The following is a 12,796-nucleotide window of genomic DNA, read 5'->3' as shown; positions in this document are numbered from 1 at the left end:
TATAGAGATGATTTTTCAGATATCAGTTTTGTTTTGGTGATTGAGATTCTTGCTAGTCAACAGCTAGTGCTATCAGCTAACTAGTACTACTTAAGGTTACTGCACTCTTTTCATTATAACTTTTTTGTCACTAGGCCAGCTTGTTGTGTACCTTGAGATAGTGCTGGAGCTACTTATGAAGTTGGTTTTTATTTTTTAGGCTTACAAGAATTTGTGAATTGTGTGATAGCAAAGGATATTGCCGTATGCAAAAGTTTATCATACCTAGCCTACAGAGTTGTTAGTTGGATTATTTTAAAAAACATAAAGCATATATTTCAGTTACATTTTAAAAAATATTTAGCTGCATTACTAAATATAACAAGTGACTCTAAAACTAAAACAACTAAAACTAGGCAGTAAATAACCATAAAGCCAAAAGGCTCCTTGTTCTCTTTCAGAGGTTTTTTTTAACCTCCATGTTCCTTGCAGAAAGTGAGAGCAGTCATCTTCTCCTTTGTGCTCAGATCTTTTTATCTTCTTAAGCATTAATGCTGTTTCAAGAGTAACAAGTTGTTGCATTTCCTGTCTCTTGACATCTTTTTCAAGGAAGGAAAGAAGTGATCATTTCTCAGATTTATTCTTGCTTCCTTTTGTGAAACTTGCTCTCTTACTGTAGAAATAGTTCTTAAGATCTATTTCTACATAAATGTGGATCAAACTGTTTCATTTACACTATGGGCTGCCTACTGTTGTCAAGGTTAGACTTCATATGGAAGATAATGTAAAATGTACTGATTACATTGTATTGCTAAGCCTGCTGTAGACATTTATTTTGTCAGTGATGAGCTTTTTTAAATGCAGCCTTCTCTTTACTGAGTCTGCATGCTCAAAATTTTTGACCCCTTGCTTTATTTGGTATAATGTTGGTAAATAAAAACTCAATATTTATGCAAGATTTCTTTTATAATACCAGTTTTTGCTATATAAAAATTTATTTGACAGGCAGAATGAGCAAGAGTATTTCACTTTGATAGTAGGAGACATCATGTGAGGCATGTAGATTTGTTTCTGAGCTACATGTGTAGATGTGATACTGGTACACAAAATCTGTCTTAAAAAAATTGATGGTGATTCCACAATACATAGGGAACAATATTAAATTTCACAAAGAAATGCTAAACTTAATATGTAGTTTACATATATCCAGATGTTATATTAATTTATATTGGGGAATTTTTTACTGGAGACTCTAGACTCACGTAGCATAGCCATTTTTCTCTGTCATTTAAGCTCTGGATTCTCCCATTCAGTTTGCTGGAAACTGTCTTGTCTCTCTGTATAACTTCATGAAATATGAAGACCTGATCTGTGTATAATCAGTTTGAGCAAAGCTCGCTTGGATCTGTCCTGAGATGTGCTCTTCACCCAGTAATTGCTGCTTAAGCTGTCATTGCTGGTTACAGTTCTCTACTGCTCACACACCCAGGTTTCCTCACAGAGGAAATCCCAAGGTCCCTGCAGAGCTGGAGTGAGTGTAAGCCCTTCTTACAGACAGAATCACTGCTGAAGGTGTCCACTGAGGGTAAAGTCCATCAGTTTTCACTTATTCAGCACCTGTTTTTCTAGTTTACCTAGAGTAATGTCTTCATAATAAAATCTAGATTTTCAGTAATACCAAGTTCAGTATTTCTTGCAGTTAACAGTTCCTTTTGCACCCTCTGGATAGTAGAGAAATACTTTAGGGTTTCATTATTTACTGATGCTTTCATGCTATAACTAAAACTCCTTTGAATATCACTTAATGGTTCCATCATGTTTCCATATACTAACAGAGGTGCTGGATGCAGAAATGGCACTAATCCTTTCTTGCTAGTCAATATTTTTGCCTTATTTGTATTCTTTGCATCATTGTTTACTTTCCTCTTGCCTGAAGGCAGCAACTAGATTTCATTTATTTAGCTGTTTTCTGTAGTTTTTATGTGGCATGGTGTAATCGTTCCATTCCTAATTTTAGGAATCTAGAGATGGTTTTGTATTTGTGGAAAGATTTACTAGTAGATTCTTGTGCTTTCCTGCACCTCAAAGCTGCCATTGCAATATTAGAGCATCCAGGCTAATACTTTGCTTTCATCATCATCATTTCAAAAAAGTCTTGTTACTTCAATTTGTGTTTTATGGAAGTTTTGACCTAATGCTTGCCACTTGTGCACATTCACACAAACATCTCAAAACAATATGTAATACTTGAACTTAATAATCTCATCCCATATTTTTTGTCTGGACAATATGTTTTTCCCAATACTGAAAAATTATGGTTAGCAAAGCTTAAATAAATGCTTGAAGTTATTGTCTTCATGTTACCCTTCATGGAAGAATACTTCAGTACTATGTTGAGGAGAGTGGGCTCCCCCTAAACAGAGAAGACAGTATTTTTGATGGGTAAAGTGTGTCTGAAAGTACTACTTATGTACAAAAAAAAAAACTTGGAAAACTTGACGTAGGTAAATTAAGACATAATAGGATAGGTATTATTTAATTAGTAATTTTTCTAATTGCCATTTTCTGTTTAATGTCATTGAGGAAGGTACAAGAATAAAATGATAATAAGATACATAACTTATGTTGTTCTGCTTTCTCTTGCATAGGCTATCCACTCTGTGGCTTGGCATCATGAAGGCAAACAATTCATTTGTAGTCACTCAGATGGTACCTTGACCATATGGAATGTAAAATCTCCTACCAAACCATTCCAGACAATCACTCCACATGGTAAGGTGAAAAATGGATACTGACTGCACTTGACAGCTCTTAAAACACAGATAATTGTTTTTAATAGAAGTGTGTTTTGCAAAAAACAAGTATTAAAAGTGTGCTTGCAATACAGTAAAAATCTTTCTCAGTCATGCCAGTTTCTCATAGATTTCACTTAAAAAAGAAAAATCTTTATGAAATAAGAATCCAAATCAGTACAGCTTTCTCTAATTCTCTAAACTTAAAGCTTGTCTGTGACACAATGGCCCTGATCTCAGAGTTAACTAATGCATATTTTGCAGGACTTGCTTTTTGTTTGTATCAGAATCCCATAGATTGTTTAAAATACATATAAGCAAGTATCTGTTTTATGTATAAATGTGTAGATTACCACATAAATTTTCGGGAGGGTTTGTAACAGAACAAGAATAGCATCTGGTAAGATGTTCCCACTTCTGAGAGGTCTTGCATTAATGTTAATCTAGGAAATTATCATTGCATGTTGTTCATCTGTGAAATATACTGCTGCTCTTCTAGTAAGTTGTACACAAATGCCAGGCTTACATGGTGTGCATGTCTCTATTTCACGTCTTTGCAACTTATTTACTTAAGATTTTTAAGTGTGGATGTATCAGTGAGGACAATTACACAGTTATGAGAGAGCGGGCTTTTCATGCTCAATTGAAGTCTTAGCCCTTAAGGATAATACTTAGGATAAACCTCACTTTACTTGTAAGCTGACCAATTTTAATTGCAAAAGGGTAGGCACAACATAAATTTTAAATCTCCTACTTTAGGGGGGAGGATTATATGCTTGAAAACAAATTTTCTACAGCACTCAGGTTTAGAGTTGCTCTTTTGCCTAAACCTTCAAAGTTGGTGTGTTGAGAGCTTTAAGAAATGTTTAATTATATTATTCCAAGGTATACTCTATTACTGTCAAAGTTGTTGAATGTATGTTGTGTGAATTTTATACTTCTCAAGCTGCACATTGAATTTCATTACTTGCCATAATGTTACGGAACTGCAAGATTAACACAGGAAAATAATTTACTTTAGGAAAGCAGCTGAAGGATGGAAAGAAGCCAGAACCCTGCAAACCTATCCTAAAGGTGGAATATAAAACAACTAGATCTGGGTAAGAATTGTTTTGTATGCAAAATGAGCATATGTAACAGTGCAACACTCTGGGAATGGACTTTGTTTCCCTGTTGTTGGGCTGCATATTCTGATGGTACAGCTTTGTTTTAGCTTTAATAAGTCAGATATTGATGAATAAAATACAGACATTTGTGTGAATGAATTACTGTATACAAACCAACGATGCTGCTAATGTATTATCTACACTCTTCTTTCATGCTACTAAAACTTGTTTGCGTTTTTGCTCAGTTTTTTGAGAGTTCTGAAGAGAAAAAGGCTGATGAAGCAAATAAGACACCAAAACACAGACATGATAAATTGAACTTTGGCAAATAGTATCCCAAATTGAATATTCTTAATTTTGAATACATCCTCTGCCCTAAAATGTTATTAACAGAAGTTTTTCTAGTACAGTGCAGTAATTTATGCTGTGAAATATGCCTAATTATGCATATTGAGAATGTAAAAAAGCAGAAATTGCAACAAGAAGCTCAGATGCAATTATAGGATCTATAAAGTAGCATGTTTTGTTACCCAGACTGCAGCTAGGGTGGATGGATTTCCTGAACTGTGTGGAATTTCTTTTATTTGTGGTTCTAAAGTGTTTGAGTAAAAAGTGCAATATAATGATAAAATATTCATGGAAATCTGTTCAGCTATTTGCAGAAGCTGATTTTTTGTTTGTTTGTTTTCTTTTATATTTGGGGGGGGTTGTGTACCATTTTTATTTGCTTTTCAGGCATTCAGATCTGTAGAAGATGGTTTATTAAATGATACAATGCAGTATTGTGTTTATATACTCATAATATCACTGGCTTTAGGTGTTATTATTTTCTGCTAAAAATGAGGTAAATAGAAACTTAAAACTGTGGCTGGCTCCCAGTTTTATAAAAATCTATCATCATCTGGAAAGCCATATTTTACTTGCAAAAGTCTACATCTATCTGTGTAATCCTTTCTCAACTGAAATATCAACATCTGATTTAAAGAGAGATAATCAAAAATTCTCAGCTTCAGCAAGTTACAATTTCTGTAATCAAAAGCCTTCTTTTATTCTGAATAGTCATTCTGAAAGAGACAATTAGTTTGGAGCTTTTTCTGTGACATAGTATTACAATGTGAAAACTACTTGACTTTTCACATAGTATAAGGAGGAGTTTATTCTAGTATAATTTCTAATAATCCTTGATGGGGAAGTTTGGAGAATAATCCTAGTTTGGGGAAGCTACTTTTTCCTGGTTTGGCTTTTTTTTTTTCTGTTGCACCTCTCACTTTCTGGTGTTTATCCAAACTGAATGTTTTGATAGATTTGAATTTACTCTTCTCTCTAATCTATCTTTTTTTTTTTTTTCTTCAGTGTACTAATAAACCTACAATTATTGATAACCCTACCTGAACTTTAAGTAAGAGAGGGGGACAAAAACAAACTGCAACAAGCAAAACCGCACTAGTGTGCACTGTGGTAGAGAAGCAGTGCACTGGAAATCTGCTTTCATTTACTGCTATGTGTACTTCAGTTTGTACTCAATTTTCAGTTTCACTTGTAATCTTACAAGAATTTTAAGGCAAGACAGAACTACCTTTCAATACCTAAATTTTTGATAGATTTTTCTATTTATCATTTGGAATTGTTTAATATGAGCAAGATTTTAATTTTTTATCTAAAGTGCTGTCATTTCTTATTCGTGATTTAATTTCTGTAGCACAAAGGAGAATCGTTTCTGAACAGGACAAAACTTTTCAGGCTACTGAAACAATGTAAGAAACATATAAAATAAACTTTTTTCTGTGGCAGTTCATGATAGCTGTTCTTAAAAAACAAATTATATAAAAAACCAGAAGGAATCAGAACAAAGCAAAAAAGCTTACATTTAAGTGATACTATTTATTGCTTATTTTAGTTTTATTTCAAATCTTTATTAGGAAAAAATGTTCACTATTTCCATGCTCTATTTTGAACATCTTTCTATCACCCCTTTTTTGTTTCTCCCTTATCTATCCAGAGTGCTCAAAGATCTACGTCTGTTTCAGTATTTCCTCCAGTGGAAAACATTTCATTTATATGATCTGAAGTGGGTTTTTTACTGCTTCTAATTCTAGTAAGCTGTTTTTGGGAAAAGTGGTTCAGAACCACGCAAAAGGAAGGACCATAATCTATGGTACCCTATATTAAGGGCTACAGGCACTATTCTTTTTACTGTTGCAGCTCTTTTTAATTCCTTCTCACTTTTTTTTCCCTGCATTTCATTTTTCATATTGTAAAACTGGGGTCAGGACAAAAGAAGGACATGAGGCTTTTCCTGGGTTCTGTTGGCTACCTATTTACTTGCTAACTTTGTGGGGTTTTCTGTTGCTTTTTGTTTGGTTGGTTTGGTTTTTAAGTTTTTGCAAATAGTGCCAAAAGTGAAGTGTCCAGAGCCAAAGTAACTTACCCTACAACAAGAGTATGTCTGTAGCTTTATTTCTGGGAGAAAGGTTACTATTGATGAATAAGGGGTGAAAAAAGGTACATTCTTCATATATTCCTTGTGCAAAGTGACATCATTTTGCAATCTCAGAGCATAATGTCACTGTACTGCAGCCACTCATCATCTAAAATACTTCATCCTTTTCAGAAGCACTGAATTTCAAAGGCAGCTTACCTTTTGAGCTTTCTGGTTCCCATATTGCTTTTATATGTACTTTTTCTTCTAGAGGCACTCTCAAGCTTCCTTTTGCAATTCCCTCCCCCTCCAGATTCAGTCCTTCCTGAGACCACTTTCCACGTGTGCAGGCTCAGAGCCTGGTATTTACTCTGGTTGATGTTAGCATTACAGTAAAATACTCTAGTTGATATTAGCATTATGGTAAAATTGCCAGTGTCTAATAGAAATTAGAGCTCCAAAGTCTCCATGTAAAACATAATTCAGAAGGGTTTTGTCTTGGTAGCTGTCATGACTGACTGTCATCTTAGTGAGATGATTGTGTGTAATTGGGATCCTGAGGTTACATTAGTGATGGTGCCTCCCACCAAGTAAAAGTTGATAATCTGTTCATTTAGTTTGAATGAGTGCTATTTTCTTGTGTCACCTTATTAGTTTAAAACCACACTTCCCAAAATAAATTCTTCACTACTACTTCAAGTATTAAGGTAAACTAACTCTTGAAGTCTTTTCCATCTTCATACTAGGATTAACTTCTCCATAGATTTACTCAGGGTTTGAAAAGAAAGCCAGATGGTACCAATGACCTGATTTCTCTGTTTACCGTTCTCTCACACATCTGGATTGTCAGAAGCTGGCTCACATTTGATAGTTTACTTCTAAAATTGAACAGAAACACCTTCCTGGGTTGTGAGCCACTCAACTCTCAATTGTACTATGTATTCATACATTGCAAGACCTAATCCTGTGTTTTCTGAAATTTTTTGTTAATGACCTGTTGCCCCCTTTTATAGTCAATTTCTTATAGTATTCTCCAAGTGATTTTACATATTTCACTGATGAGGAAATTCATGTAAGGGGATTACTTGCAAACCTGTTGAAGCTGAACTGTTTCAAAGAATCTCTGCATGAGCAGCTGCTATAAATTGCTATTAAAAATGCTATAAAGCAATTCTCTAAGATCTGAATCCTGAGTTTTTTAAAATGTCTTCCATTGTTTCAGGTAGGTAAACTGTAATTCCCAAAGCTGAATCAGTCTCATCTATTATACAAAGTACAAATCTTCTACATTTTTATTTTAAATTATGTATTTCTAATTGATGTGCACTAATCTTTTAATTTGTAACACAGCTGAAGGGCAACACTTTATTTAGAAAATGCACAGTTTGTGGTAAATCCATGGTTTCATGAAAATATGAAGAATTCATACAAGAACTTTTAGTGGTCTTTCTGGCAGACTCAAGTCAGGTTTAATCTTTGATTCATTTGTGAAAAATCTGTGTGACAGATCAGTGTGCTCTATTCTTAGCTCTTCCATTCCTTGCATCTAAAGGATACTGTCTCTGGCAAGCCTGCCCAAAGCAGTTTGATTACCTTGAGAAATAAAACCTGGAGAAGCTGACATACAATTGTCACTGTGATGTATGAAAATTAAAAATTGAAATTTGTTATTTTGTTAATGTCAGTTGATTCCAGTGAATCTGCAAATATGATAATTGCTGCAAATTGTCCTGGCAGCATTATTGTTTCAAAAAAAAATTCAAAAAATTGTTTCAAACCTGATGATTTCTATGGACAAAAAAAATACTGCAGTAAATAATTCCAACACAATGAGACCTCAGTATTTTTCTATTCACTGACATCCTGAAAAATACCAGACTAAGTTCAAGTGTATAATTTTCTTGAAATTTCATCAAGGACCCAACAACAAGAGATTGTGTGAAGTTTCAATATGAAAAACTGAGATTAAATAAATACTCAGAGAAAAATTAATCCTCTTCTAGAGACACACTCTGGGCTGCTGTTGGAGGCAGGATATTGAACTTGATGGACCCATGGTCTGATTTATGGGCGTTTCTTTGAGGTCTCTTCCTCAGCCAGCAGTGCTCCTTGATCCTATCAAATCTTGGGTCATAGGTCATTCTGGAAGATCAAGCAGATTGTGAAATACTTGTAGAAGCTGGAGGCTTATCTCAGTCTGCTTTGCCTTCAGTGCTACAAACACAAAGTAGATCTCAGCCAAGTCTTAAACTCACGAACTGCAGCATAAACCAAACCTTAATTATACAGCTTTCAAGAATTCTGACATATCTAGTCTCACTTTGTGTTTCAAATGCCAGCTGTGGAAAGCCATTTAGACAGTATGAAAAAGATAGTATTATAGGAAAGGATTAAAAAAAAAAAAAGGTTTAAAAAGGTTTCCTCTCTTTCTCTCTTTTTACAATATATCAGGGTGGGGTTTTTTTTTCTGTATAAATTTTCTCCAGATACTGATATACTAGCTATTTCCAAGGAAGATGCAAATGAAGGGTAGAACTTCTACTGAAAGTGAGCATAAAAGTAGATCAGAGGCAATTGATAGATATGCAAAGTGCCTATTTTTCCTTCAGAAATATAATGTGAAATTTCAGGCAATAGTCAGTAATGAGTAACATTTATGTAAGCTGGATACTTACAGTCAGTCTACTATCTCAAAAGGATTATGTCCTATTTCAAACATAAGCAGTATTAAAATGAGTGATTCTTGACAATCAGGAAATAAGAAAATACCTGGTAAAATGAACATATTTACTTCATCTTGTTTTTCAATTAATGAAATAGTAAACTGTAAATTATGTGCATATTGGAAATATTTGGATGTATTTAAACATATGTTTCAGCAAAGGCTTTTCAAAAAAGTTTCAAGGGAAGCTTCTAAACTCTTCACAAGACTAGAAGAAATACCTCTGCTTTGCTCTACTTGGCTATTTGATTTTGCAGTAAGAATAAAGAATGACAAAGTAGTTTCTTCAATTTTTTGCATGGTGGTAGGGGGAAAACAGATAAAACATGTAGAGTAAATGTGTGAAGTTACTTAACAGATGTTATGTCTTTAAAGCTTACCCAGCAGTTGGTTGCATCTCCAAGACAGTCATATTACTGTACAGCAAGTAAATGGGACTGTTTCTTCCTGATTTTGCTGGGGTGTTTTATGTTATGGAAAAATGGGACTGTTGGCAAATCTGAATCTTCAGCTCAGTAGAAAGGAAACAACTTTAAATTAGCACAATTTTAAAAAATCTCATCTTGCCAAGGAGTTATAAAGATTGGTTAAGTCAACAAAATGTTTGGAAGAGATGTCTGACTTAAACAAGAGTTAGAGTAAGATTTGAAATACATACCCAAGCTGTATATTTCATGAGAGCTGGTTTGCATTATTTTTACTCCATCTCTGCTTAATGATATTTCACTGAATTTTATCATAAGGTTGTAAAACCTGCCCAGTCTCTTTTAGTGTGTTATCCTGACTTGATCCTCAATGCTTCTGCTTTATTCCAGGGAGCCTTTTATCATTCTCTCAGGAGGCTTGTCATATGACACTGTAGGAAGAAGACCCTGTTTAACAGTCATGCATGGGAAAAGTACTGCTGTGCTAGAAATGGATTATTCTATTGTTGATTTTCTAACCCTGTGTGAAACTCCATATCCTAATGGTAGGTTCTGTAAAGATTTTTCTCTGTACCTTGACTTCTTATCATTGGAGTTTTATCCCATCAGAATATTCTTTACTATTCTCTTTCTGTTTTATCTCTGCGGATCAGACTGCAGCAGCAACATCTGTTATTCCTATTGTCTGAAATGTGTTTTACTTGCCAAAACATGAATAGAATAGTTCATTATAAAGCCAATTTTGTGTCTAGAAAAAAGCCAATTACTCATAGCATGTTTTTTTTTTCTTTTTAATCCCAAAAGCATGTGCAGACCAAAAGCATTACAACTTTAAGCTGTGGTTAGTGGAGCAGATGTGTGCATCTCTGGATATTTGGGCACATAAGACCTTTCCAGTCAGTGCTAAACCATGAGGAGCATTTTTGTATTATTTTAAACTTTTAGTGGCTTTATTATTCCCATATTTAGATGGATTTCAAACTAACCTGTAATCTCTCTTTTACAGCAGGGGATTTCTTATCATAGTTTAGGTAGTTATTTCAGATGAATAGTATTATATTGCTGATGATTCCAATGGTTTTAGCTGTCAGCTTCCATCAGAGTATATTAAACTTCTTAGCTTGGAATTTGAGATCTGGCTGAAAGAGGGCAATTTAAACTTTGAAAACTTTTTCAGGTTTCTTATTTTACTGTCAAGTCAGCTGTCTTTTGAGCCATTTTGTAAGCAAGTAAAACTTAAACTCCACTGAATATGAGGAAAAGCAGTTCAGGGGTGGGAAGATGTTACTCAGAAATTGGCTCTTTCACTCATATAACCTGCTTATAGAATTTACTTTGCATGCTCCTTTTTCTGTTATTTGAGCTGTTGAGAATATTGAATAAAAGAACATGAGTTTTCCAAACTTAACTTGGATGATTGAAGAGTCCGCACGTATAAAATATCTTCAAAAACTATATTAATCTAAGTGACTTTGTAATCTCAGCTGCCAGAGTGGAAGCCCTGATTCCATTCTTGAGGCTGTACTTGCATAGTCTCCATTTACTAATAGGTAACCTTTTGTTGTTGTTTTCAGACTTTCAGGAACCATATGCTGTAGTTGTTCTCCTAGAAAAAGACTTAGTACTGATTGACCTTGCACAAAATGGGTAAGAATCTTCTTAATCTTTTAAGTATTTTTAATCATTGGCTCCAGTGATCAACCTACTGTTCTACTTTGTAGCTTTTTAGTCTAACCTAATACCTCAGAAGATTGAAGAAGTTTGAAGTTTTGGAGATCTTGAAGTTTTGAGGAAAGCAGCAGGGAGAACTGATCAGATAACCCAAGTAATTTTGGCTGTTGTCACCACTTAAATATTTGCTGATCTTATTGCCAAATAAATTGCTACCTGTATTGCTTAAAGTAACTCCATACTGATGCAATAATACCATATATATAAAATTTGAATGATAACATCTACTCTCTGGTTTACATCTGTGGTAAGAAATTGCTTAAAAGGAGTATTCTATTGCAGTATTCACTAATAATATCTGCCTAAAACATTATGAGTCTCTTGTTGCTTTGTCCATGGAGTAGTCCATAGGCTGTTATTAGTGGTGATTAAAAATTCTAAACACTACAAAATTTTTTTATGAAGGGTATAGAAATTTGTGTAGACAATAACAACTAACTGTTAAGGGATCAGGAGCAGAGGAGCTAGGTAAGACCTTGGTACTGTTCCTGATTAAAAATCTCCAAAGGTCAATGGAGAAAAATTCTTGTGAAGAACATCCTTCTAAGGCAAAACAAAAACCTGTAAATATTTGTCCTCAAAGTCAAAGGTGACACCTTAGATAATGAAGACTCTATGGAATTTGTAAGATCAAGTTTTGTCCTGATATCTCTGCAGCTATTTAGCAATTTCATTTAGGTTTTCCAAATGTTACGTGGCCATGTGCTGTATCCAAAACTTGATTCTGATTTACCAATAGCGTGAAGTGTCAACATTCATATTTAGTTTGAAGTGCCTAAAATTTGAAGTTATGTTAAAGCTTATTCTATTTCATACTAAAAAATCTTCAGCAGTTTATGTTTTTACAATGGTCTTTGTTATGATTGACTTGAAAACTATTAGGTTTTTGACACCTGAAAAAGAAATAAAATTAGTACCAAAAAAATCTAGAGGCTTCCTTTTACCTTGTGTTCTCTCAGGGATTTGTCATATTTTGTTAAAGTTAAGCCTCTTCTGCATGAAATTTTTAAAATATATTTGTAGCTTTCCATATAGCCCTGCATAAAGTTCCTGATGCAGAGGATGTTTTCATCTGTTGTTGTTAATTTTTCCTTTAGATGGCTAGAGAAGCTGTGTCTTTTCACCTCCACCAAAAAAGGGGAGATAAAAAAGGGAAAACAACATATAGCATGCATTTCTCTGGAGATAAATGTTCTTTGAACACAGATACATTTACCTCTGTTAGTTTGATTGACCTTTTTCCTCATTAAGCCTCTGTCACTTTTCAGATGGAGGTAGTGGTGTGTATATGTTCTTCTAATTGGTAATCGAGTGTTCCTATTTGTAATTTTCAGGAAGTGATCTTGGAGTTGCAAGTGGATTAAACAAAATTTGTCCATGCAAAATGCTGGACAACTTTCTGTATTAGTACAGTGTGCTAATACCAAGTGAGATGGGAGTCTTCCTTCTTCTATGCTAAAAGAATAGACTGAAGAGTTAGAAATAAATTCATAGCTCCATGTTACTACAACTGAGACTTAGCAGATTAATTTTTCCACAGGCCACTAAATTAGTAAGCTTTTGAAAATATAAAATGACAGGGAATAGTAATGTTCTAGAAAAACTCTAAAAACTGTACAAAC

General features: G+C 34.2%; 1 protein-coding gene across 7 annotated transcripts in view; it reads left to right on the top strand.

The window, feature by feature from the left end:
* Window positions 1-12,796, top strand: part of STXBP5 (syntaxin binding protein 5) — a 106,642-nt gene that overhangs the window by 50,561 nt on the left and 43,285 nt on the right. For all 7 annotated transcript variants that reach the window (XM_071433057.1, XM_071433046.1, XM_071433066.1 and 4 more), the window contains exons 9-12: window positions 2,628-2,751; window positions 3,793-3,871; window positions 9,834-9,988; window positions 11,018-11,090. In XM_071433057.1, coding sequence (XP_071289158.1) covers window positions 2,628-2,751; window positions 3,793-3,871; window positions 9,834-9,988; window positions 11,018-11,090 — 431 coding nt within the window. The remainder of the gene's footprint in view (window positions 1-2,627; window positions 2,752-3,792; window positions 3,872-9,833; window positions 9,989-11,017; window positions 11,091-12,796) is intronic.

The sequence above is a fragment of the Agelaius tricolor genome, unplaced genomic scaffold (assembly GCF_023055355.1).
Source record: "Agelaius tricolor isolate 1412-34295 unplaced genomic scaffold, bAgeTri1.0.p SCAF_1, whole genome shotgun sequence".
NCBI lineage: Eukaryota > Metazoa > Chordata > Aves > Passeriformes > Icteridae > Agelaius > Agelaius tricolor.
This window is presented reverse-complemented; position numbering and strand designations above follow the sequence as displayed.